The sequence below is a fragment of the Eurypyga helias genome, unplaced genomic scaffold (assembly GCF_000690775.1).
Source record: "Eurypyga helias isolate BGI_N326 unplaced genomic scaffold, ASM69077v1 scaffold24456, whole genome shotgun sequence".
Taxonomy (NCBI): domain Eukaryota; kingdom Metazoa; phylum Chordata; class Aves; order Eurypygiformes; family Eurypygidae; genus Eurypyga; species Eurypyga helias.
Genome location: NW_010256338.1, coordinates 1 through 25,063, shown reverse-complemented (window position 1 = coordinate 25,063; position 25,063 = coordinate 1). Strand labels below are relative to the sequence as shown.

Sequence of the window (25,063 nt, the reverse complement as noted above, 5' to 3'; positions counted from 1 at the left end):
AGTGACCTTAAGGGGGTTTTATTTTCTCTAGTTAGGTGACAGTGTTTTGTGGGCCTCTAAAAGCCCCATTCCTAGCAGATAGGGAACTAGATTTCTTGAAAAGAGAAGCTTCTTCCTGCCTGGGGATGAGATCTTCTAAAACCTTCTTCACAGATGTTTTGAACCAATAGGAAAACAAAGGCTTATGTGAACCCTGGTATCATTTAATTAGGTGTGATCATACTATCTGCAGGAAATTTGAGAAGACTTCTTTAATCCTGTTGTCATTACTATCTCCTCTGTCACACATTTTGTAACGTGGAGTTCCTTCATTTGTCAGTGTGGTTTTAGCTTGTGACACATTGTATGCTTGAAGAGTCTGTAGCAATACTCTTCACTCCCCACTCACTGCCCCGTCAAAAAGTCTTACTTTTTACAAAGGAGAAAAAAGGTTTTTGTTCTTCCGTGAGTCATCTGTTGCTTCCTAGGTGCCTTTTTCCTCAGGTCAGTCCCTGAAGATAAAGGAATGTGTTCGGCTCCTTTCCCCAGCTATGGTCTATTCAGCAATGTAATATTGGCTGTTTGTGGTTCTTTTTACGAGGTTCTATCTCGGGTCAGCTGTAGCCTATTTGTTTATTGCAGATACAGTTGCACGCCTCTCAGTGTAAGTCAGGAAATTGAGACCTGGTTGTAATGAGCGGTTTGTGGCTCCTGTCCGCACTCTGGTAGGTACTCACTCAGCTGTGAGAGAGAACATTGCAATCTAAACTTTGGTGTGGGATCTTTGGAGTCACACCAGGATGATTTGGGTGTGCTTACTTGTGGCTTTTGATGTTCAAATGATCCAAGCATACACTGATCTGCTCTGTGTTCACTTGCAGAATACAGAAGTACAGTCAAGGTAAATCGATTGATTAGATCATATGCACAAAACTCCTAAATCACCTTCTGAGAAGTAAATGTAAATTTATTACTAAGGGAAACTTGGCAAGGTTTTCAGAGTTTCCTAATGGTTGCAGTATTTAAGGGTGCCTGGGCTCATTTATTTATATAGAACTGTAAGTAAGCCTGCTGTAAGCTGAGTGAAAGGATGGACGAAATTGGTTTTCATGGTAGAAACAGCCATCTTCACAGAGTGCTGAGAAGTGGCTTTTCTCTCTAAGTTAATTTTTATGTAAGATTCAGAAGTGAACAATTCCCTTTACTTTTGTCTTCCTCTCTCAAGTTCAGGAGAACTCTGAATGCCTTTTCTTGTGGTGTTTGCCCTTCACACCTTCTTTTCTTGGTTTGTCAGGAAATGGAGTGTTTGTAATACTGCAAGAGAGGTACTCTTAGAATTTGGTCAACTCTAGAATTTGGGACAGTCAGGGGCATTCAGGCTCGAGCATCTGGGATGGGTGTTCAGACTGTCTTGACCCTTTAAGGTTCTGCTCCTGTTTGTGTGTGTACATGTGCATACCTGCAAAGAGAGTGTCTTTCAGGATGTGAGGTTCTTTGCTGGTGGGATAGTGTTTGAAAACATTAATTGAAATGTCACAAAATACCAGGCTGGCTCCTGGTTTTGACTTGTTTGCACATAGTCTTGCTGGAGAATGATTTGGTTTTCTGAGGCCAGCAGAGGCAAAAAAAAGAAGGAAATCACCTGGCTCCCAAGCAATTTCTCCATTACTCACTAGTGGGAGATCTGGGACCTCTGTGGCTCATGCCAAGAGCACACCACTGGGTTATGTCTTTCAGGCTTTAGTTTTAATTAATGCTTCCTCTTTTAATCTTTCTCTGAAAACCTTTGGAGCATGTCTGGGAGATGGGTGTGCATCTTCAAACGCTGTCTGCCTTGAGATTTCCCAAAGCGTTGGAAGCCTGTGCGCAGTGCTAGGCATTGACAGTGCCTGATGAGGTGAATTGGGTAGGAAAGAGGGTGTCTGCTAAGTCTTGAGATCCTGTGGCTGCAGATCATAAAGGCTTTGCGTTGCCAAATGGTTTGGCTTTTTTACCTGCCTTTCTGCCTGGTTCTACCCTTTTCTTTCTGCTTGTTTCAAAAAGAGTGTTTTGAAGTGACTGACTGCTTTTCATGACCCTTTGTTTATCCCGTAGCAGTACTTTGAACAGAATCACTCCAGTCTTGTTGAGGAATGGAAGCCCTGGTGGAAGGCTTTTCATTGAGGGGGGAAATGTTAAATGTTGCTGCTTGTCTATTGCTTCAGGTAGGTTTCTGGAACAGAAGTGTCATTCAGGGGGCAGAGCAAAGCAGGGGAAAGAAAAAAAAAAATTAAGTTTTCCTCAAGAGAGAGAGAGTTCAGATGGTAAATTCTACCAGGCAGTTATCCCATGCAAATAGGTTGTCTTTGTATTGGTCTCTTACTTAGTGCCTAGCATTCCTGTGCAGGGGCTGCTGCAGCAAGTTCCCAGAGCAAGTCACTGCAGAATCTAAGAGCAAGGGGACTGCTGAGGCCAAAGAACATGAGACAACTACTCCCCCTTATTCTGTGAAACCATTCTGCTGTGTTTAAGTGGCTGCTGCGAGAGTGGCTTGGGCCTAAAGAGCCATTGTGGCAGAGAGTTAAGCATTAGGCTTTGCTCTGTTTAGTCCTTAATAAATAGATGTTGTTAAAGTTCCACTGCATTCATGGGCATTGTTTGTACCGGTAGCCAGAGGTGCCTGCTGGAGGCTATACACTGCACTGACTGTCGGTTGGTCTCTGGTGAGCCCCAGAAGTGACATCCAGTCGAGAATATGAGGATAACAACCTGCAACTCTGTCACTGGGAATTCTGTGTTGGGATGGTATGATTTTTGTTTTAATCAATTCTCAGCAAAGTCCAGAATTCTTCATGGTGTAAGTGCTTGTGTTTAGAAGCCAGAATTTGGGTTGTCTGTTAGACTAGCATCATGAGTTAATCAGGCTTAATAAAAGCAATCTCAGTGTTATCTCTGCATCCCAAAAAATACTCTCTGGAAGCTTAACTGAGATGAAAAATGTAACTGAGATTTGACAGCTGGGGACAGGGCAAACCTAGGGCAGGCTGGGCAAGGGGCTGGTCCCACTGGAAGAGGAAACGTGGGACTGGCAGGGGTGGAGGCACTACCTCTGGCTGTATTTGGAGTGGGTATTTCAGTCCCTCTTGGAAATTCCCTCCTCTGCTGCCTCCCCTTGGCTCTGGTTCGTTGTTGATGAGTTCAGCATTAGGGCTTTGTGTTTCTGCCAGCAAGCGTGGTCCAGCACTCGGGCTGTTTCCTATGGAGGCCAAAACTGAGAAGTGTGGGAAGAGGGAGTGCTATATGGGGTGTGTCCCGGGGATGCCTTTTGTGTTTCTCCTCAGAAATTAACTGGAGGGTGTCCTGTTAAACAGGAACATAACTGTGCTTTTAAGCTACCACCTTAGCAGTGTGTGCCTCATTATAGAGGACTCTTCACTGAGAGGAGGAAATTTAATCCTTTCAATGCGTAGAGGAAGTGGGAAGGATGATGAAAATAAATACTAGTATCTCATGCCTGGAAAACTGCAGAGCATGGGTACAAGACCATTTCCTGAACAGTAAAGCATGTGCTTCATGTATTCTTGGATTTTTCTCTCCTGTTGTCTCTTTGCTGAGCTGCAGTTTGGGTGGTGCTGCTTGTTGTCTAAAATGATTCTTGTTACAGAAAGTGTTGTCTGTCACTTGCTGCAGAAATTCCACTTGCATCCCCTTTAATTTGTGTCTCATAACATGTGCCGGTTGGCCTGTGGGTAAATCTGCATGCCTCCTTTTTGTCCGAGGTCCCTGCAGTCACCTCTGCGTGCAGGTGCATTCCATGGGCTCTCCAGTTGTCCGTGCAAGCCTCAGTGTAACGCGTGAACTGAATGCCCCATGGGCTGGGATTGTTTCCGGGTTGCTGGCAGGCCTGCCGGAGAGCAGTGTGTGCTATGAGGAGGGCTGAGAGGGGCAGGCTGTGCTGGGGAGCGCTGGGTCTGCGTGACATAGCACTGCACCATGCAGAGAGGCTCTCGGCTGAATTTGCTTCAGCACCATAGGACGTGATTTTAGCTGTCTCCTGTCCACAAAGACAAATGTGAGGTTCTGGGGAAACTGTAGAAAGTGTGAAAAACATCGTTTCCCCGCTTGTGTCTGGGTCATTCCCTGGGCATATGGTGGTGCTGTTTCCCTTCTCTGATGGGGTTTTTTTACACTTCAAGGATATCCCATTTGTGATACTTGTTAAGTTGCAGAATCCTTTACTCCTTCTGGAGTGTTGTAAGGCCGTAACAGTTTCTTGTTTTCAGCAGCTGTGGTGTGAGATGCCTTGATGTGTGTGTGGTATAAAGGCTGGGCCCCTGCTGACCCTGTGGTCACCTTGTTCTCCTTGTCACTTGCAGATGGAATCAAGCTGGTCTGCTTCATCAAGCCTTGACGGTGGCAAGAGCTTGTTTGTTAGATTCACTCTTGCAATGCCTCAGCATGTGTACCCTTAACAAGGAACCTTGCAGGGCAGATGAGTTGCCTGGGGCGGTTTGCCTGCCCACCTTCGTGTGTGCACGTTGGAGCACTGTCTTTTGACACATCACATTCAGAAAACCTCTGCATGAGGTTTGGAATGAAGACAAAAACCTGATCTATCTTTATTCTTGCATTAGGGAGTAGAAGTATGAAGACCAAATCAGAGACTACAAAAAACTTCTGTGGGGGTGCCACCTCTTTATTGTGAGGAGACACTGTAGTCATTTGTACCAGCTCAGCTAGTACTGTCTAGTTAATCCATGTCTGTAGGGTCATGTGGTAGGAAAGGCAGGGTGGAAAATGCTTTTGACATAAAACTTGGGCAGTTGCTTGGATATTGAAAAACATTTTTGCCTAATGTTGCTGCTCCTGGAGAGAGGCTGAGCACTCTGTGAGTTGGTCAACCTTTCTTTGGGAGTGAAGCATTTCAGCAGTCATGTGAGCATTGTCTCAGGAATTGCCTTTTCTCTAGGCCTCATCTTTGCTGGAGCTAAACCCAGGTCAAGTATCCAGACCTGTATGCTTCCCAGCAGCTGCTCAGGAGAGGCACGTCACTGTGTGGGTCCAGTAGGTTTCTAGCGTGTTGTTTACAGAAGTTGAAACAACTGAAACGTTCTTCATGAGTAGGCAAGCTATGTTTTCTATCAGTTGAGGCTGCAGTTGGGGTCTGGCTGCTGGCAGTCGTTGTCAATGTACCACTTTTCTGTGTTAGATGAAGCCGCTCCTTCGTCAGTCCCAAGCGTGCCTTCTGCCAGGCACTTGTCTCCCTGTCTGAACGCTCTCGCTTTCATTGCTGGTGCCAGTTGTTCAAGTTGAGTGCAGGACAGCATCTTTATCTTTCAGTGAAGGAATTCAGCCTAGTTCCTGTCTCTCTTCTCACTCTTTATTTTTTTTAAACAGTTATCAGACACTGCCTTTAGCACTTTTCCAGTGTCTTTATTTCACCTATCCAGATGTTTCCCCAGAGTAACTGTACATAGCAGTAATTAGGAAGCCTCTGCATTATCATTGCCTCTTTATAAGTAGAGTCTGTTATGTAAATGGCTGCACTTGAAGGTAAAGCCTTCATCGTGTTGCACAGATCAAGCAGATTGCTTTAGCTTTTCCCCCTGTAACTGCTGGCACTTCTGGATGGGATGAGAGGGTGTGAGCGGAGAATAAAACAAAGGAACTCTAAAGTCTCATTTCAGACTTGGTCTTCCTGAGATGGTGAAGGTGGGAACATTTTTGCCTAAATAGATGAACATAGATAGGATGGATTTGGTGAGTGACTTGTCTTATTTCCAGGTCTCTTACTGTTAGAGAGGAATTAGCAGGATGGTTGTCCTTCTGAAGTCTCGTGCTGTTTTGAGGGAAGTGGGGGAGAGAGAAGGAATAGTTTTGGAACCAAAATCTGACCTATTTCTGCTTCTCTCCACAGCTGCCAAATTTGAACAAGAAGTCAGACGGAGTGAAGGTAAATTCTTGCTTACCCATTTCACTCTCTCCCACCATCTGCCCAGAAGGCAGCCACTTTGTCTGGTGCCCATTCCCTTCCAGGGTAAAACCACAGCCCTGTCTTGTGGCTGAGATTGTTACAATTAGGGTATCATTGTGGAGCACTGGGTGGGATCTTCATGTTCCTTACATGCACCTTATACATGGCACAACTACCTAAGTGTACCAGACAGGTTTCTTTTCCCCCTTTCTCTGAAGTATGGAGAACTGGTCAATGCTGTGGATTAGGAAGACCAAGGACTTGCTCAAATGTGACACATGCCTCTGACTAGTCAGTTCTGTTTGGTGCAGAGTGATTCTGGGTCTTGAAATTGCACAGAGAGACTGTTTTTGACTGATGATACCCAGCGGACCCCACAGAATTCTCTTTGTCTCCCCCCTTGGACAGCTGCTGAAGGTTGAGCTGGGAAGAGGGGTGAGGAAGGAGGAGTCTCCAGATGTTCATGTTTGGACAGAATGGAAAGAGAGTCTTGTGTTAAGAGTTGGGTCCACATTCCTGAGCGACAGGCACTCTCCTGTTCCCTTCTGAGGGGTTATTTTTTCCCCACTTCAATTTCACTCACTGTGTGCATGGTCTTCCTTTAGTTCTGGAGGTCAAATAGGCTGTTCCTAAGGCTGTAGTCTTGTTGCAGGCAGTAGTCCTTTACCATCTGGTACTGGAGTAGAGACAGTTACGGGCACTGTCTTCCCCTGACTATTGCAAAGGATAACTGCCCTCCACGTGGGGAAGCAGGGTTTGGTTTATCACTTGCATTTCCATTGGAAGTTCAAACCTTTCTCCAGAGCTGTTAGGTGGAATAGTTCATCTCCTGGTTTTGCACTGTGTACAGTCTTCGTTCTCCCTGTGCTAGGGGGTTGACATGCACACGGCAGGACCAGCGTGCTGGTTCTCTCCTGCTCTTAGCCTTTTTCCCTTCTAATGAGGCTCTGTTTCCAGAGGGCTCACAATACAAGCAGGCTGCTGGAAAAAGAGGTATTTTCAGGGGAGTTGTGTTTATTTTGAGGACTCTAGTAAAACCTGTGTTTTTACACTTCTGCTGTGTTCTGCCCTAATGACACCCAAGTCTGTGGGGGTTTTTTTTGACCCAAATGCTACGTGGAACTGCTGTTCTTGCCCTAGGATACTTATCTCTGAAATGTGCCTGCAAGACTGAGTTTTTCTGCCTTTTGCACATGCCTGCCTCTTGTACAGACACACACTGGACACATGCACGCTAATACAGCAAGTGTTTGAGTTGTCCCATCTGTTGATACGGAGAACATCCCTGTGGAATAAGAATGGATGATGCCAGATGTTGGTTGTGAACTGAGAACCAGCAGACACTTACTTAAAAATCCCAATGTGGCAGGGGAGAAGCAACTGAAAAAGCAGCGGATAACAACATGTCTACATAGCTTTTGTCACCTACCTAGAAAAAAATGGCTTTCTTCTTGGGATTCTTGATTTCCAACAGCCTCTCAGGGAGTGCTACACCTTGGGTCAAAATCTTCCAGAAATAGACAGATTATGTGCACACAGGTTTTGAGGGACAGCTTCCTGACCACGTAGCTACAAGGAGACATGTATGTTATAGACTTCCAGCCCCATAGAAAGTTTCTGGTGTTTGATTAATTAAAAACACAGTGCCTTGCTCTGTGAAAGGGGTAAAGCTGGGTTTCATTTTTACCTTATCTGAAGTATTTTTCAACTCTTCACAGTATATGTTGTTCCTGATATATATAGCTGAATACTTGGAATGAAGTGGAAGGTAGATTAGCGAGCATAGCATACTCGGTACCTGGTGAATGAGGTTGCCCTCTGGGAACCTCTTTTCTACTTCTGCATGATGCTGAAGACCTGCAGTCAACTCTGAGTCTGCACACAACTTCCTTGCTGCTAAGTGTTAGAGCTGTCTTGCTCTGCAATATGAACCTGAGAGGTGTCCATGAGGAGCATCGCGTGCTTTAAGCCTGCGCTGAGGGCTCTCAGAAGAGTTGTTTAAGATTCCTGTTTGCCCAACAGCATGTCTTCAAGTGTGGCTTTGAGTACTCATTTCTGTGAGCTTTGAAACTCAGAAAGAAATTTCCCATTTCTTCTTAAAGCTGGTGTTTTGAATAACCCTCTTGCTCAGTAATGCAGGCTTCCATAAGTACAGGTCCCTTCCCCCAGTGCTAAGTTTGAGCAAGATAGAGAGCAGGTAGGGGTCTGTTTGTGTGTGTAGTACATCCACAACACTTCTGTTGTAGGATTTCCGTGTCCATGTGCTTATCTCCTTCCTTGCCCCTACTGTCTGCATGTATGCTGCTGCTCCCCATTAGTCATCCCATGGGAGCGTAGCCTTTTACCACTTCCAGTTGTTTATTGGAGCAGTACTGGTACCCTTGGCTGCTGTGCAGCAGTCTGTGCTGGTCACTGTCTGGTTGGTGGCCTCACCATTGTGACCAGCCTGCTTTTCATGCGTTCCTCCTTATGTAGGAAGCTTGTAATTCTAGCCCCACTGATTTTTCTTACCCTAGATAGTTCTGACAAACAACTTGTGTCAGTGACTGGTTAGGAGCATCTGGTCTTGCCTTACTTGTAGCAAAGTATGATTTTTTGCCTACTGCAGTAGTGCGGAGCACAGATAACATGATTTTTGAACACCGAACAGATTTTCACTTTATGGTATCCTTTTCATTCCCACTTCCTATATAAATAATTCTACAACAGATGTAGGTTTAGGACAAGCATTGCATGCTGTATTTTTAATTGTAGTCTGCTCCTGACCACCTGCCATGTGGTTAGGATGTTCCTTACAGATACGGAGACTCCTGTTTGTTTGGTGGATGTTTGCGTTTTTTTCCCATTTGGTTGTTTCTTAAAAGCTTCTTGGAAATTAATTCCTTATGAAGATTTGAGAGAATATAGGTTTCAGTTTCTTCACTGGCTTTATCTGGTCCAGGGTGACTGTGCTCTGAGTGTTGCCACAGTTATCCACACAGTGGATGGGAATGGGAAGACAATTTCTTCCACAAACTGATGATTACGCTAGTATAAAAATTAATGCCTTTAAGCTCATTGAGAAAAGAACATCACCAGTTTGTCTTAATTTACTTTCTGTTCCAGGTAACTTACCCATCCTTTTGACTGGTCATCAGAGCTATCCATGCTACAATTCTGCATTATTTGAAAAATAGAGTAGGAACTTTTATTACATAGTATTAGGCAAATTTGAGTGAGGCCCGAAAATGTGTGTTGGTGAAGATCTAATGCAAGGTTCAACATGTTGTTGCTGATTTAGCATAAATGAGAGAGGAATGAGAGATTAGTCATGTGTGGTGGTACGAGCATCCAGTATGAATTGTGTTGAGCTGTTGTGTAAGAGAAAAACACATTTTTTGTTTCTATAGGAATTGCCTTTAATCCTTTGCTGAAGGAAGCCTAACATGCTAAAGCAAGGGGTGCACGCTTTTTACTTGTATCATCCATCTTGGAAGGGGGAGGGAAGCTTAAATCAGGAGGGGAGGACAGGAAGGAAACTTTTTCTTATTCCAATATAGGTGTGTCCAAACTGGAGTTATTTTGATAGATTTCCATGTGTATGACCCCATCTTCTAGCAAATTCCTTTCCAAAATCTATTTGAAGCATTCCTGGTTTTCATTTTGCACTGCTGCTTCTATTTCAAGTACTAATCCTGCTAATTGGTAGATATTTCATCAGCTTGGCACTTGAGAACTTTTCCATTATCTTAAATAATGAATGATTTAAACTGCCTTGAATCTTAAATTGTCCCTGCTCACCAAACCTTTGGTAGTGCTGCACTCATTTTCTTCAGGCAGAATTTGGATCCAAGCTGATGGAGTAGCAACGTGGAAGGCCCAGGTTTTATCCCCAAGGAACGTGTTTTTCTGCTTTCAAATCCGGAAAGTGAGGCTAGAAGATACTGGGTGACGAATTGCAGAGCCATGTAACGTACCACCTATCTTGTGGCCACCATTGTAGGTCCCAGGTATTTTTTTTTTTAAGATTCTAAATTTATGACCAACATTGTGCGGCTGCCATTTTAAAATTTTCTTTAGATAGTTTCACGTCAAATCTACTTGGTTTCTTGTTCCTCTTTCTGCCTGTATTGTGGACTTGCCATCCACTGCAAGGTGAGGGAGGGGTTAAGGAGTGGGCTGGGGCAGACACCTGGGTGAAGGTTAAAGCACTTAATGCTGAATGTCCTTTCTCTGACCTTGTCAGGGTCTGAGTTCCCTGTAGTTAGTGTTAGTGTCCTATTGGTGATTTTTTTTTTTTCTGTTTTCCTCTGTGAAGGCACATTCAACAGTTATGTTCCCTTTTTGCCCAAAGGGGAATTGCCCTTGCTACTGGTGTAAGAGGATGCATGTGTTTCCAGTTCCAGTAGGGCCCATCAGATCCATCTTTATAATCAGAATTTGTTAATGCACAAAGTGCTATTTTTAGTTAAGTATGTAATTCTAAGTATTTCAAACTGAGTTCTCTAAGCTCTTTGTCAATTTCTTCTTTCTTTTTTACTCTGAGCATTTCAGTTTAGGATTAGGGGATACAAAATTATAATAACAATGTTTTTTTCAAGCCCCATGTAATAGTCTACGTAAAAAGCAACTTGTGGAGAATGCTATGGGATGCAGGGGATTTTAACAGCATTCACGTGCAATGCTCTGCAAAATTTGTTGATTTTCTACCTTGTCTCTCTGCTGCATGCACGCTCTTCTCTGTCCCAGTAAAAGCTGAATAGCATAGCTGAAAGGAGAACTCAGCTGAAAGAGTAAAAACCCAGATCTTGCTGTGACAAATTATTGTTGTAAAACCTGCCCTTCATCTTACATAACTGCAAAGAGGCACCAAATACCATTTGTTCTGCTGTTTGTATGGCATATTGACAGAAGTGTATGTTTTATGCCTGGTGCGTACCAGCTTTCTCTGCCCTTTGCCCGTAAAGAGTATGTGGGGAGGGCAGGATGCTGCAAGCTGGCATGGCTGCTGAGAAAGCAGCGTGTGAAGGCGTGCCTTAGGCACAGAAAGCACTGTAGTGTGGTGAGCCAACAGGCAATCCTCAGAAAATCTACAAGGGTCTGGAAATCCGCAAGGGTCAAGTAACATCCGTACAGTGACCAACAGGAGTTAATGCTCCTGTTTCTCTATCTGGACTTTTCATGATCTGAAAACCATGCTGTTTCATGATTGTTACGGTAGAGCTCAATGAGGAGAATCCGGGTTCACCTGAACAGCGCAGTTCTATACTGAACTGCTTTTTGCAAAATGCCTGGGGCGTGCTTTGGATCTGTTCAAGTGCTGACACCCAGGAACAACACGTTCTACCCACCTTTTGATGCATTCGCTTTTTTCACTGCATTGTTGTAATGCCTAGAACCGCCAACTGAGATCAAGGGTGCAGTGTGCTTAGTGCTGTAGCAGTGCCTAATCAGAAAATCCCTGCCTCTTAGCTTACGATTTAAATAGACAAGCTGACAAAGGGCAGAAGGGAAGATGGATTGCCAGAGATAAAATGATTTGCTCAGCATCACACAAAAGAACTAAAGCAGAAGTAGAAATAGGACCTCCAGTCTGCTAGTTCGGGCTGCCTCTCGATGATCTGCTTTGAGTTCAACAATTTTTTTTCTTACCTTAAGTCCTGAAATTACTATATTCTCTGTAGGAATATGAGTCGCATCAGGCATGATATTTTAACAAACATAAACTATTGGTGTCAAACCGGGAGAGAACTGCATTTAGAAGACAGAAATGCAAAAAGCTGTTCTAAAAAGATACCCATGTTAAGTGCCCAGAACTGTGAATGGGACCTTGCCTGCAAACACTTCCTATAGCATCTTCTTGTTTGCGTTGTATTTTCTGTTGGTGCTCACAATGATTTGTACTTGCCATTTCTAGTATTGCTGGTATGCTGAAGGGACAGTGAGCCTTCAGGTCATCTGTCATCTGCTGACTTCAGTTTATTGTTAAGTAAAGCAAGAGTCAGCATTGAGTTTCATTGTAGAGAATCTGTTCCTCTTTTGAGGTGAACACCTGAATTTTTACACACATACAGAAATACAACTTCAACAGGCATTCATCCCTGGGTTTGAGAGGAAAATGTTGTCCGTACTGCTTTGGGAGAATGTTTTGTCACTCAGACATAGGGAAATCCTTAATCAGTGAGGTACTTTACCACAGGCTATCTCTCTGCCTTTAACAATGTTTTGCATTCCCTGGGATGTCTCTGCACTGCTTAGAAATATTAGAGATGTAGCTGTGTTGTGGCACAGAAAGAGAATTCTCTCTGTAACTGAACTGTTATCTTACTTTGCTAAGTTGCAGTCACATTCTAGGAACAAAAACTTGTGCTCATTCAGGTAGTCACCTTGGGAAGGTGATGTAGATGGCTCCAATGCAGCAGCTACAGACGGGCTTAGGAGACCGATCTGGTTTTAGTAATTTCCTTGTGTGTGTTTTGGCTTAAGAAGTTTTGAGGCTGTAGCACTTACTGCTGGTGCCTCATGTTGGCATTATCCCACCTGTCCTGAGTTGTAATAGTACTTTCCTGTTCTGGTCTCAGCAGACTTCACTCCCCACCCTTTTCAGAATGCCTAGCTAGCTTTTCTTCCCCCTGTTATAGTAGCCAGTGATAACGTGCTTTCTGGGATTTCTGTAATACATCATGCCATGTTAATAGACCAATGCTGGTTTAAATTTAGATTGTACTCTAATTAAATTCTGATCTGCAGAGGGTTCTGTTTCCTCCTGGTCACTGTTACTTGTGCCTCTAATATAGGAGGCTGATTGTTTTCTGTATGCCCTGGTAGATTCTCCTTTCATATTGAACCTTTTGATTGTCTCAACATTTTCTGCCTTTTTCTTGTTTCTGTAACTTGTTGGAAATATGTATGAACTTGACTGTTTCCTTAGAGAGAAGTTTCTGTAGCCTCGGTTGTCTGCTGCAGCTTACAGGATACATTGCAAATAAGCTGAAGTTTTGGAGCAGTTTCTCAGCTGGTGTGAATTTCCCCTTCTCCCAGTTAAAAGTTTCCTGTTGTGACTGGGTACCAGGATTCCTCTGAGCTGTTGGTGGTCTAAGCATTGTATTTATGTGGTAGTAGTACATTCTATTTTGGCTCTAGCTTGAGGAAAAGCCGGTGGGGAAGCTAAATTGTCCTAAAAGAAGATGAGAGCAATCACACATTTGTAAATCAGAGATTGGTTTTACAGGTAATGCCAAGCCCTGTGTTGTGCCTCCACAAAGTGGAAGATTTGTGTGCCAAATGCTGAACAGACCTCTGTTTGGAGTCTGTCTGTATTAGACTTAATTATCAGATGAGGCGGAAGCTTTGCTACCTTGAGCCTGTTTGTGCAGTGGCTGTGTGGTTCTGGACTGTATGGTGTGATCAGGAATGTGGTTCTGAGTATGAGGTGAACATGGGCACTTCTGCTCTCCAGGACATGCCCATCTGTATGTGTGCTTGAGCTCTGATGTGAGGATGGCAGGGATGAAGGCAATATTCAAGGTGAAAGCTGTGAAGGCTCAGTAAGTGTGTAAAATGGGGATGTACAGTTCCATGGCCTGTACTGAGTTCCAGGACTGCTCCAGAGGTGGGCCGTGGTAGTATGCAGGCATCCAGAGCTACGTAGCTGAGCCCACACTATGGTGGGTTTTGGCTGGGATGCGCCATCCCGTGCTACTCTGAGCTAGACTCTGTAGTGAGCAGCAGAGAAATAGCCTGGATAGTACCAAAGGAGAGGGCCTGATGGAAAGTGTATGTGGAGACAGTAGGGGAAGGGGTAGCACTGCAGTGCTGTAAGACCTGCCAGGCTCAGCTTGGACAGGATGGCAGTGAAAGAGCAGAGCATGCTGAGCCTGGTTTACTGGACAGTGCAGTTTGGTGTGAGGGTGGCTTTGAAGATGACTGAAAATGCCTGTGAATGAGTAGAGCCCAAAAAGGTTGGGTAGTGTTTGAGCATTGCTCTGTGTTTGTTCTCCCAGTACTGAAGAGCACAAGGTGTTGTGGCTCTTGAGTGCCTCTGTCTCTCCTGCCTTTCCTCTGTGTCTGAGCATGGGTATGCCTCACCTCTCCAATCAGCCCCAATTTGTGTGTGAGGGAGCCTATCTCCCTCGATGCTGTGCACAGAAGTTCCCCCTTCTTTAGCTCTTGGGGATGCCCCTTCTCTTGTGTCCTCCTCCCTACCCCCTGATTCTAGTTGCAAACACACCTCTGCTTGCTCCAGATATGACCACACAGTGGGTTTCTGCCTACCTCTTCGGTGTGGCTGGGGAAAGCTGCACAGTTTTGAGGTGGGAGAGCACACAGAGGCACCCCCTTGCACCCCACATCTTGTGCATCTATATTCCTCTCTCTCCTCCTCTCCTCGTATCAGTGTGTGGGGCACATATGTTCTGACCTCGATGTTGGCGTGGATGGGGGTCTTCAACCCTGCCCCTTCCCTGGGTGTGTAGCCATGTTCTCTAATGGTGACTTCTCTCTGCGCCATCGCGTGTCTGTGCCTTTCTGCTGCTGCTTGTACCTGCCCTAGGGGAGCATTATTATTGGCAGGGGGGCCCTTGCTGGCACACTAATGTGTGAATAGTTTCTGTGCTTTTCTTCTCATCTCTTCCCTCTCTCAATGGTGTGTCCAGAAAAGGAAGTCGAGCTCCAGTGTGCATTTGATGGTGAGCACCTCCCGTAAGCTGCCTGCGATTCGTGCGTCCGCCATTCTCATGCCATGCACGCTCGGCTTGTGCTCATCACCTACATAGCATGTCTGTGCAGGGGGGCGGTGGCGGGGGGATCATTCTGCACTGAAAGGTCCATGTCCTCACTAAGAGGGTCCTGTGATCATCTGGCCCCCGGCCAGTCGTACAGTCCCCCTTCTGTGCAGAAAATGAATGGCTGGCAATGCAGTTGGACCTTGCCTGCTCCGAGTGTAAAACGAAAAAAGACAGTGGTGGTCCAGTGGTGCTCCTGGGCTCAGCACAGCAGGTGCGTGCCTTGCTTGGACATGGGGCTTTGTCGTTCTGTTGCAGAGGTGCAAAACAGAGGAGCAGGTGCTTTGCCTGGTGTTGGTGCCGTCATCCTTGGTGGGAGCCCCACAGTGTAGAACAAACTGGGAGTCGCTCTAAATGTGGCAGAGTCTGGGGCTTCACTGTTCAGATGAAATGTGTGGGCACAGCACCACCGGGCAGCTCAGAGCTGCTGGTCACGTCTTTTTTTAGCATACTTACTGAAAAGGTTTGTCAGAGCATTTATAATCCACAACTTCCTTTTGTCCTGATCTCGTTTATGTGTCCCAGCATGACCAAATACCCAGTAACTGTCCTGTTCATTTCCTTTTTTCATCCATCCAGATGTTTGACATCCATAGAATTTGTCAGAAAAGTAGTCAAATCCACTCTCAAGGGAGCAAAGAGAAAATTGGCCAGTGCCATATTCTAAGGAGCCATTAATGATGCCTTTGTCTCTGACACTGAGATATGCACAGTAACTGAACTACAAAAATTAGTTATGGCATTATCTCCTTTACACAGAATAAGAACAGAAAATATTTCTCCTTTTGAGGTAGGAACAGGGATGTTACAGTACTGAGAAAGCAAAATAATTTGTTTCTACATTACTATCTGGAAGATTATTTCTGCTCTTCCTTCACTGACATCTTAAAATTATGTAAACATAAAAGAAGTTATCCCAAAGTACTGCTTGGAAAATCTAGATGTGGGGACTGACTTTTCCCCAGCTCTGCCTTTATGAAGGTCCAGGGCAGGAATTCATTTTGCCCTTCTTGCCATTCTTTTCTGCCCACTGCCAGCAATACTTAAATGTTCTCTGCCTGTTGTTTTAAAGCAGCTGGGATATGTAAAACGTGTAGGTGTCAGCCTCAGAAAACATGGAAGCAGTGAGGGTGGCTGAATAACCAGAGGCAGCCCATGTGTTGGTACTTACTTCCTTTTAGTTGGCTAGAAATGTGTGTCCCTAGCGATATGGTCACTGGTCTGTTTTCTTCCTCTTGCACCCTCTGTGTTCTTTGTGCCTGTCTGTCTGTCTCTTGTCTAGCTTAGGAAGTGCTGCCAACTGTTGTGCCAAAACTAACTGTGTTACACAGGGTTTAAGAAGGGCCTGGCCCCTTTTTAGGTGAACTGGCTTCTTTTAACTTGAGCTGTACCTCTGTGAATTACCGAGGGTCGTAGCCTGCACGGTGACTGTGGTGTTGGCTGGCAGCAGGAGGGGAAGAAGGGGTAGGAGTTGGCTGTGCCACCTGGGGCTCTGGGAAGGGCAGGCCTAAAGGGGCCATTGGGTAGGTGGCCACAAAACACAGGTGTGTGTGGGAAGCTCAGTATGTCAGATAACTCCATCTGAGAAAGAGCTGTGAAAAATGCTTAGGTGAAGTCCACTGCCTCTTATTTCCTTGAGACTCTGTCTTGGAGTAAAATGCTGTGTGATTCTGGACTGGTAAACGTGATGCTTGGTCTTCCTCAGCCCACTGCCTGGGGAAGAGTGTGATGGATGAACTGGGTGTTCAGTGCAGCCTGGAGGGTAGGCTGTGTTCTTTGGTGGTTTGCCCCTTTGTGAGGTGACATCCCACACCTAACAAGCTGCTGTCAACTTTTTTTCAGAACAGTGGCTTTCTGGATGTTTTTTTTTCTCCCATTGGGCCTCAGTTCTAAAGCCTTCCAAAAAATCGAACAGTGGCTTTCTGGATGTTTTTTCTCCCACTGGGCCTCAGTTCTAAAGCCTTTCAAAAAATTGGAATTACTTTTGTATAGGTTCTTTCCTGCTAACTTTATTGTCTTATCCCAGTGGGCTAAGAAAAATGGGCTGTGCTCTCATCACTGGAAGAGGTTTGGAGGATAGATCTCTGCACTAGGATCACTGTTTCTGAAGAAGTATGGGAACTAGGTGATCTCTAGAGGTCCCTTCCAACCTCTTCCACTCTGTGAACCTGTGAACCTCAGTGCTGTGTGGAGGGGTGGACCCAGGTGTTGCCGGCAGTTTGGTTGTGTTTATGCCACAAATTAGCTTGGGATTCCTTTTTTCAGGTTGATCTGCTCCTCTCTTATATCCACAGTGGCCTGTCATCTCTTCTGCCATCAGGCTGGAAATACATGCAGGAAGCAAAGCTCATGGAAGGCCAAAGTCTTAGGACAATGCGGGGATGTATAGGAGGAGACAGTAAACAGTAATTTGTGAAGTGTTTCTTCTTTCTTAGCTTTGGTGATGAGTGCTCATATGCTCTTTTTTTTTTTTTTTCCCCCCCTGGACGTTTAAAGAAAGCATTCTTGCCTCTCTCTTCTACTTCCTCCCCTCTCCAGTTGCCCCATCTTCCTCTTCTGTTTCTCCTTTCCCCCTCTCCAAAAGGGATAGCTAAGCCAAGGCATGCTGCTTTGAAGAAAAACTGAAGTATTGGTAGGTGTGTGTGAAGTCTCAACCTCCGAAGATCTGTCTCTGGTTGACATAATTAGACCTTTGGCAGATGTTTTCCAGCTCAGCATTTGACTTCTGCATTCTTTGTGGTGGTTACTGGGTGATGAGGGCCTGACATTTTGCCGTTCGAGTTTGCACTCCCTGGGAACAGCGGGATGGGGTGCAGCTGCACTGAGGTCACACTGCCGGGAGCTCCCACCTAGTGCCCGTGGTCTGTAAACCAGGGAGATTGAGGGAGGCTCCTGTGGTGCTGATTTTGACATTACTGCTAGTGCCTGGCAGCAGGAGAGCTGTATACCTGGTGGGGGGGGTTACATGGCAGTGTAACTGTGGTCTTAATTCTCTGTCTGACTGGATTTATGGGCTAGGAACTATATAGAACCACTAGTAGTGGACACGGGTTTGTCTTCCTACCAACACAGACTTTGCTCATTCCTGATGTGACCGACGTGACTCGGTGGGACAAATTTGTGCAGCAAGCTGTTGACAGCCTCACTGTTGTACTGTGTGAATGCAGGAAATGAAGACTTTATTCTTCTGCCACAGCTACAAGAGAGAACGAAGATGAAAAACTACTGGGCACCGTCCAGAGGACTTGCTACTTGGGGGTCTACATGGCTTTTAACTTGTGTCCCGCCCCCATCCCTTTCCATATTTTGGTCCTGAAGTCTCTTTGTTCAGGTCACAGCAGGGATACAACACACCATACCTCACCTTTTCTCTACATTTTCTAGGGCTGACCACACTGTTCCTGGCATCAGTAGCTTCCCTGGGACCCTCAGCATGATCGCATATCTAGGACTGTTCCCGCGCACTGTGGGACTCCTCCTCCCACTTGTCCCCTGTTTGAGACTGCACCATGGCTGTTGTGTGTCTGTCACTTCTGCAGTGTCTTTCTCTCAGGACAGCTGCTATCTCTCCTTCTTCACCAAATACTTTTGTTGGTGCTCATTGCAGGATTCTCCCCATCCCTTTGGGATGCTGCCTTTCCCTTCCTTTTTCCTTCCTTATAGCTCCAGCAGTCCATGCACATTTGGGATTTGGTACATCCCTTACATCTGTTGCCTCCGGGGAAGGATGATGTCCAGCGACCCGGGCAGCACTCCTTCCTCCCTTCTCTTGGTGATCGAGCCTGTGGGGAGGGGAGGGTCTGAGGAGATGGTTGGGGTTGAAGCAATACTGTCATTTTCTTGCTGCCTCTGCTGCCCAGCAGTGGAACTAAAACCATGTTTTTCTGTCTTAGCCACAGAGCAACAACAAAACCAGTATAGTAAGCACTGCAAAAGAAACACCCCCAGTGCAGACGTCCATGGTATCTTCCCCAACTGCTATTTTTTTTTCCTGTTTGGTTTAATTTTGAATCTGTTCTCTCCCCTTCTTTCCTTCCCCCACCACCCCGAGTGCTGCTTGTGCTGCTCTGTTTCAGCTTGTGTTTTGGCTTTGTTTTGTCTGTGTCCCTGTGCTGCTGTGGAGCCTGATCACAGCCTCACAGGCTTTGGGGTGGGGGTGCTGAGCGGAGCTGTGGTTGGATGTGGGGATCGCAGCTTGCCTGGACTTCCCTTTGTGCCATCCCTGTATAGTTCTGTGTGTCCCGTTCAACTGTTCCTGCTGGCTTTGGGGAGGCTGGTTTGGAAGAAGAGAGTGGCCAGCTCCCTCCACTCTCCAGCATCCAGGAAATAGAGGATGGACGTCAGGACACCACAGAAGAAAGGGCAGGCAAAGGGTTTTTAGAGGAACCCTCTGGTGGCCCATTTGGGCTGCTCAGTTTTGTGGTCGATCCTCCGCAGCCCGCTGACTTGCTGGGCTAGCGTTGCAGCGAGCCTCGTAGGGTGTCCTGTGCCTGGTACGTCTCACAGCACAGCTCGGCGTGGTCCGCCTCGGTATGGTTGAAAGAGCAGGCAGCAGTGCAGTGGGTGACAGGCGGGTGGATGGGTGTACGTCACTGCACCGTCACGGTCCCTGGTGCCCTGGCTGAGCCACCCTGCAAGAGTGACAGCGGTGGGAGGGGATGGTGCAGGATCCTGAAGTCTTGTCCCGGTGCAGGAGCTAGTGCAGGAGCTAGTTAGCACCCACAGGCCTGGTAGCTGTTCCTTGTTGTGTGTCTGTGTTGAGTTGGATTTGGCATTTTTTTGGGGGGGTCGGAGGGTGAGATTTGGTGTTTCTGTTGTTTGTTGTAGGGCAAAGGGTTCTTGGGACACTTCATAATTTTCTGCCTTCGCTGGCTTTGTTCATTATGGTTTTGATACTGGGGGAGTCTTTCTAAATTAGTAATTATTGTTGTCATTGAAATTGGATCTCACTTTAGAAAATTTAAAAAAATGGGACTTTTTCACAGCCCAGTTCCTTTAGCAATTCCTCTTTCAGAGGCATTGAGGTGGTCTGGCTTATCCCCTTTTTATTGTGGAAATTATGAATGTCCCTTTTGAAGGTAAAACACCCAGTAAACTTTCCAAAAAAACTGGGAGACAAAGGCCCCAGCCCAGTATTGTCCTTTTTTTCCTCCCTCTCCTGCAGCATTTTCCGGTGAGGACGCTTCAAGGGGTCATTACTTCATGAACAGCTGCAGAGGGTGCAGCCTGGCTGCTTGGTTGCTGTCTGGCGTTTCAGACAGCCGTGTTCACTGGAGGCAAATCGGGTATTAGGGACAGTTGGGTATCAGGGAAGCTGGGGGCTTTGTCTCCTTGCAACTGTAGCTTTTAGTGCAGCCTCTCTCTTCAGGAAACGTGCTGTGCAGGAAGTGTGTGCGCACACACGCAAGCACACGTGTGCTGTTTGGAGTTTGTGGTTTGGTTATTTTTGTGTCAGTCACCTCTTCTCCACTTGCTGGGGAGTGAAAAGAAGTAAGAGAATGCTTTGGAACTAGAGTTTAATGATTCTTCCATCCTTTCCTAGGAGCCTCAAACTACTGTTGTCCATAATGCTACAGATGGCATAAAGGTAAGGGATGGGAGCGTTGCCAGAGAAACCTCTGCTTCTCTCTTGTTCTTGTCTTCGTGTGCCTTACTTTGGTTTCTACCCTTCTGATGTCTGGTTTGTAGCATGCTCCTGAATCTGCTGGCAGTAGACTGGGAGGGTAGTCTTGTATGGCTGTGGATCCCTGGAAGAGGCTGAGTAGGGACAACTGTTCAAATACTGTCATCTCTTTCCTGCCGGGGTGTGTAATCACCACCCTCTTTTGTATGTGGGGTGGAAGAGAAGATACAGGCACTTAACACGCTTTTTTCTCTCTGGAAATGGAGACCTGTTCCTCTGAGAGAGCCTAGGAGCCCTTCTTTAGCTTCTTGTGGCTATTCTTCTTCCAAACAAAAGCAACTCCCATTTGATCTCCTTTGGCAGAGTTTGGTAACTTCTGTCCTTGTGAAAGCTCTGGACGGCTTGTACGGCTTAAACACATAAAAGCTGAGCAGAGATGCTGTGAAGTTGTGCTTAGTAATTGGCCTGCTTCCATCCAAATCTTCCTTGTATCATCCTCTCCCTGCTATACCTGCCAATGTCTTTGCGCTTTTCCCCATCTTCCTTCACAAGCAAATCAAACTATTTCCCCATGGTCCCGACTGCTGATGCCTGGTAATGCTCTGTTCTGCCGTGCAGGGTTCCACAGAGAGCTGTAACACCACGACTGAAGACGAGGATCTGAAAGGTAGGTCTTTTGCTGTAATTTCTAATACAGTAAAGGGCAGGCAGGGGATTCTGGAGATTCAGTCGTTGCCTTGAACTAGCTTCCCAGAGATTTGTGTCTGACTCAGTTCATAAACTCGCCATGACGCTGTCATTCCTGTCACAGTGGGACCATGCGTTGGAGGACCAGCTGACTTGGCCTCAGTGGTATATAAACAGTCTGCCCTGAGCTAATTTGTTTTTGTCTCAGGGTTGGAATTCTCTTCTTGCAAATATCATAATCTGTTCATCTCCAGTCCATTTCTAGGCTTGGAAAATCTCTTGAAGTTTGGAATCTGGTTGTGTTTTTGTGCTTCCCCATAGGTTACAAAGAGTTGAAACCTCCCTGACTGCTCAGTCTCCCTTCTTACCTGTTTCTAGCAATCTCTTTAGCAACATGCACACACTTCCCTCGCTCTTTTTTTCTCTTTGGGTCTATTTTTGCTGCTAAGATGAAGATCATTCTCAGCCTGTCATCTCTGAATAGAAATTATTTTTTTATGTCCTTGCCCAAGATATCAGTAGAGGGAGAGGCTGAGAAGAGATTTCACACTTTTCAGTGACCGTATCATAAATACGGTCTAAAGTGCTTGTAAAGCTCTTTAGATGAAGGAGCTCCGAGTCCTCTATCTGCCCATGTTGTTTGAGTAGCTGTCCTTTTCCTGACCTCCATAAAGAAGGACAAGCATACGTTTTCCTGAATGAGCACATTTGGGATGGGTGAATGCAGTTTGCATTCTGAGGCAAATGTGTTGATAGTTTGCATTTTGAGGCAGAGATATTCTCATTCTCCATGTAATCAGTCTGAGCTGAGGGAGAAAATCCAGAGAAAAATCAGTGTTGACCCTGTGGTGTAGCAGCAATGGCATCTCTCTCAGCTGGGCTAGTTCCTGATGCTTTTCCTGTGTCTTATTGCAAGCTGCTGGCTCTGCTTCTGAGGAGTCACAGGGAGCAGAAACGCATGCCAGTGAGCGAATGAGCTCTGCAATACAGATTGTTTCAGATAAGACCTGATGTCATGACAGGACAGCATTCTAGCTCCCACCTTTTTGCCCAAGAGTAGTCCTTGGTTTAAGAACCTAGCTTTGAGTAAAGGGAACTGGATTGTTTGGGTAGTGTGGTAATGCAATTGATTGAGCTAATCTCCACCGGATGCCTGTCCAGAACAGATATTTGTCCAGATCCTTGTCTCCTTTGGCAGCTTTTGTCCAGGAGAGGTCCCAGACTTGAGCCAGTTGAGGCAACGGGTCCTGTAAGTCATGACTACAAATGCTGGGAGGAGAGGAAGGCTAGGACTGGAACCCAAGGTGTGTGTGGGAGGAGAGGAGGCCAGCTGTCCAGGTCTAAATCTGTGAAGAATCCTACAGGGCTACGTTGCTGCAGATCAAAACTGAGGTGGTGGTTGGATTTTTTTTGGCTGAGGTCAGAAAATTTTGTTACTAATTTAATAGACAAGAGCATTTGAATGAAGGTTGGGAAGGAAGGAGCTTGCACAGTAACGGCCAGCTCTGGTGATGTTAGTGCTGCACTGTTCACCAGTGTTCCTTCTCAACTCCTGCCCCTCCATGTTTTAAGCTAAGCAAGCACTCAAGCGAAACTATATAGACCAAAAGGTTTGGGGGTGTTGGAGTTCTCCGCATTCTGCATAGCCATGACACTGGGTAAAGGGTTGCTTCTGCAATTCCTCTGCCAGCTTCTTGTTTTCCATAGACAACAGGCTATGGAGATCGGTTCTGCTGTGGTGCAGGAGACATCTCAGTGACAGTTGCTTCAGGGATATGTTGCTTCCACTGTGGTGGGGCTAAAGGCAGCGGGCCCCCGCCGCTGCAGCATTGTAAATTGCACAGCAGGTCTATGTTGTAGAGCTGTCTACTTGGCTTTGCCCTGGAGGATACTCCTGCATGTTCTGTGCCCGCATTGTGGTTTCTTTAATGTTCTCCTATTTCCTTTCTCTTTTTTTATTTACTGAACTTGCGTCTTTTGTTTGTGTTTGTGTTTTTAATTCCCTGCCATGCTAGCTCCCCCTCTCTCCACCGGGGACGGCAGCTCAGTGCTTGAAGGACGGAGGCACAGTGAGAGCAAAACACAGACTGAGTCCATGCAGTCCCAGCTTTCTCTCTGTTTCTCAGCCAGTAAGTCCAGGGGTGCAGCGCTTCACGGCATCTTTTTCCCACCCCTCCCTCCACCTTTCCCATTTCTCCTTCCCCAAGATTTTTCCTTTCCTCAACTTCCTTCCAGAACGTTGATTTTTTTTTTTTTTTTTTTCCCCCCCCATTTCCAGTCCTCCAGAATAAAAAGATATCATCTCCCTTCCTGCAAAATGCCCTCCTTTGTACATTAAAAATTTCCAAACCTTTCCTTCCCTTTTTGGGTTAAAAAAAAAAAACCCAAACACAAACCACAAAACCAAGAAAACCCACCACCCAACAAAACAAACAGAACCTCATTCTAGGTTCTCCATTCCCTTGCTTTCATCTGGGCGAGACGTGGAATTCTCTGCAGAGACGCCGCCTTTCGGGGTTTCCTCGGGCACCTCTTAGTTTTCCTCGTGGTAAATGGGGTTGGGGTGCAGGTCTGCTCATGGAGGGGATGCGCGAGGCTGAGCTCAGTCTCGCTTGTCGGGAACGTGTGAGCACCCCAGACATGGATGGTGCTCAGGAAGTACAAAAGGAATGAAAAACAGGTCAGACTGCTTCAAGGATGCTTTGGAAGGGAGGCTATGGCTGCTGGAAGACCCTATGGCATTTCTGAATCCATTGTCAGGTGCTCAGCATGAAAAATCCTTGGATAATGCACTGAGGGACATCAATCTGATGTGAGCTTTACCTTGCATATCTGTCTTGCTGGCTCAGACAGCTGGTACCGTGGTTACTCTGCTCGTTATGGTAGTCTGCCTGATCCCTCCCGAACTGGCTGCCTCCATAGAGGAACCTGTGGTGGAAAAACTCTGAAAATGGATTTGAAAAAAGCTAGTAGGTTAGAGAACAGCTAGGTGGGATTCCCAGCCTTTCCCCTACACAGACATACCATACTAGCTGGCTGACTCTGTAAAGCTCTAATGGAAGGATCCTTCCTGTGAGTTGGGGACACCTGTGGTACTTGATTCTGTTCAGGTCAGTCTGGGAGGGAAGGAACAGGCATGCCCTCTTCTGTCTCCTGTCTTCCTTCCCTGGTTTCCTGCACGCAGCAGCAGTATCTCATAGGATGCAGCAGTTGCAGCCTCTCTGTTACCTTGTTTTTGAAGTAAAAACACCCCTAAGGATGTCAGCCTGCTGTTGGTGAGGTGCAGTGGGTGAGATGTTTTGTCCAGCCCGAACGGAAGGGAAATGATCTCTTCTGAAGTCCCTTTTGCTGTGAACCGTCCATCACCGCTTTCTTATTAACTCTGTCTTCTTGCTCATAGCAGGGCCCTGCTTGGTACGCTTGGGAGTGCCCAATCACGCCCCTGCCAAGCGGGCTGCATTCTCCCGCCCTGTGGTCCCCTCCGAGTTGAGATTTGCCATGATTTGGATGCCCTGCTTTCTTTCCCTTTCACTCGCATCTCGTACTTGCCCTCGTGCTGCTCTGTCGCTGCTCCCGCCAGTGTTGCAGGTCACCCTCGGAGGACCCCCAGCAGCGTTAGTGCGGCTCCTGCCGTGCTCCGAGGGGTGTCCTGCAGGGTGGTCCCCTCGGAGCAGAGTCCAGCGGGTGCGTGACAGAGGCAGGAGAGCGGGTAGAGGTTGCTGGGATGTGGATGGGTCTGTGTGCCGGCCGGGGATGGGGCTGTGTGTGTTTGTAGTTCTTTGTCGGTTTTTATTTTGCTTTCTGGTTTCTGTTTGTTTGTTTATTATTTTAATGCTTACATTTGTTTTGCAGCTACACAGTCTTGTGAAGAGAAGCTTCTTGCCTGGGACAGCCCAGGGCAGACATTGGAGTTAGAGCGTGCTCAGTCGGAGCCTTTGCTAACTCCAGTAGTTCCCTTTGTACTTAACCGCGCACCGTGTAAGTTAGCAGCTGGGTAGCGGTAGTGCAGTAGTGCGACCGGTGCTAGTTACCGCGGATGTGAAGCTCCCCCTCCCCTCC

At 46.4% G+C, this 25,063-nt stretch overlaps 1 protein-coding gene across 1 annotated transcript in view; it reads left to right on the top strand.

Annotated features, from left to right (window-relative positions):
- LOC104511150 (calcium/calmodulin-dependent protein kinase type II subunit gamma-like) overlaps positions 1-24,982 on the top strand; it is a gene marked incomplete at both ends in the record, with an annotated part of 40,914 nt that extends 15,932 nt beyond the window's left edge. Inside the window, 7 exons of the mRNA XM_010153642.1 lie at positions 3,574-3,578; positions 5,876-5,911; positions 14,566-14,598; positions 18,588-18,656; positions 20,237-20,281; positions 20,936-20,984; positions 24,857-24,982. Coding sequence (XP_010151944.1) covers positions 3,574-3,578; positions 5,876-5,911; positions 14,566-14,598; positions 18,588-18,656; positions 20,237-20,281; positions 20,936-20,984; positions 24,857-24,982 — 363 coding nt within the window. The remainder of the gene's footprint in view (positions 1-3,573; positions 3,579-5,875; positions 5,912-14,565; positions 14,599-18,587; positions 18,657-20,236; positions 20,282-20,935; positions 20,985-24,856) is intronic.
- Between the last annotated feature and the right edge of the window lie 81 nt (positions 24,983-25,063).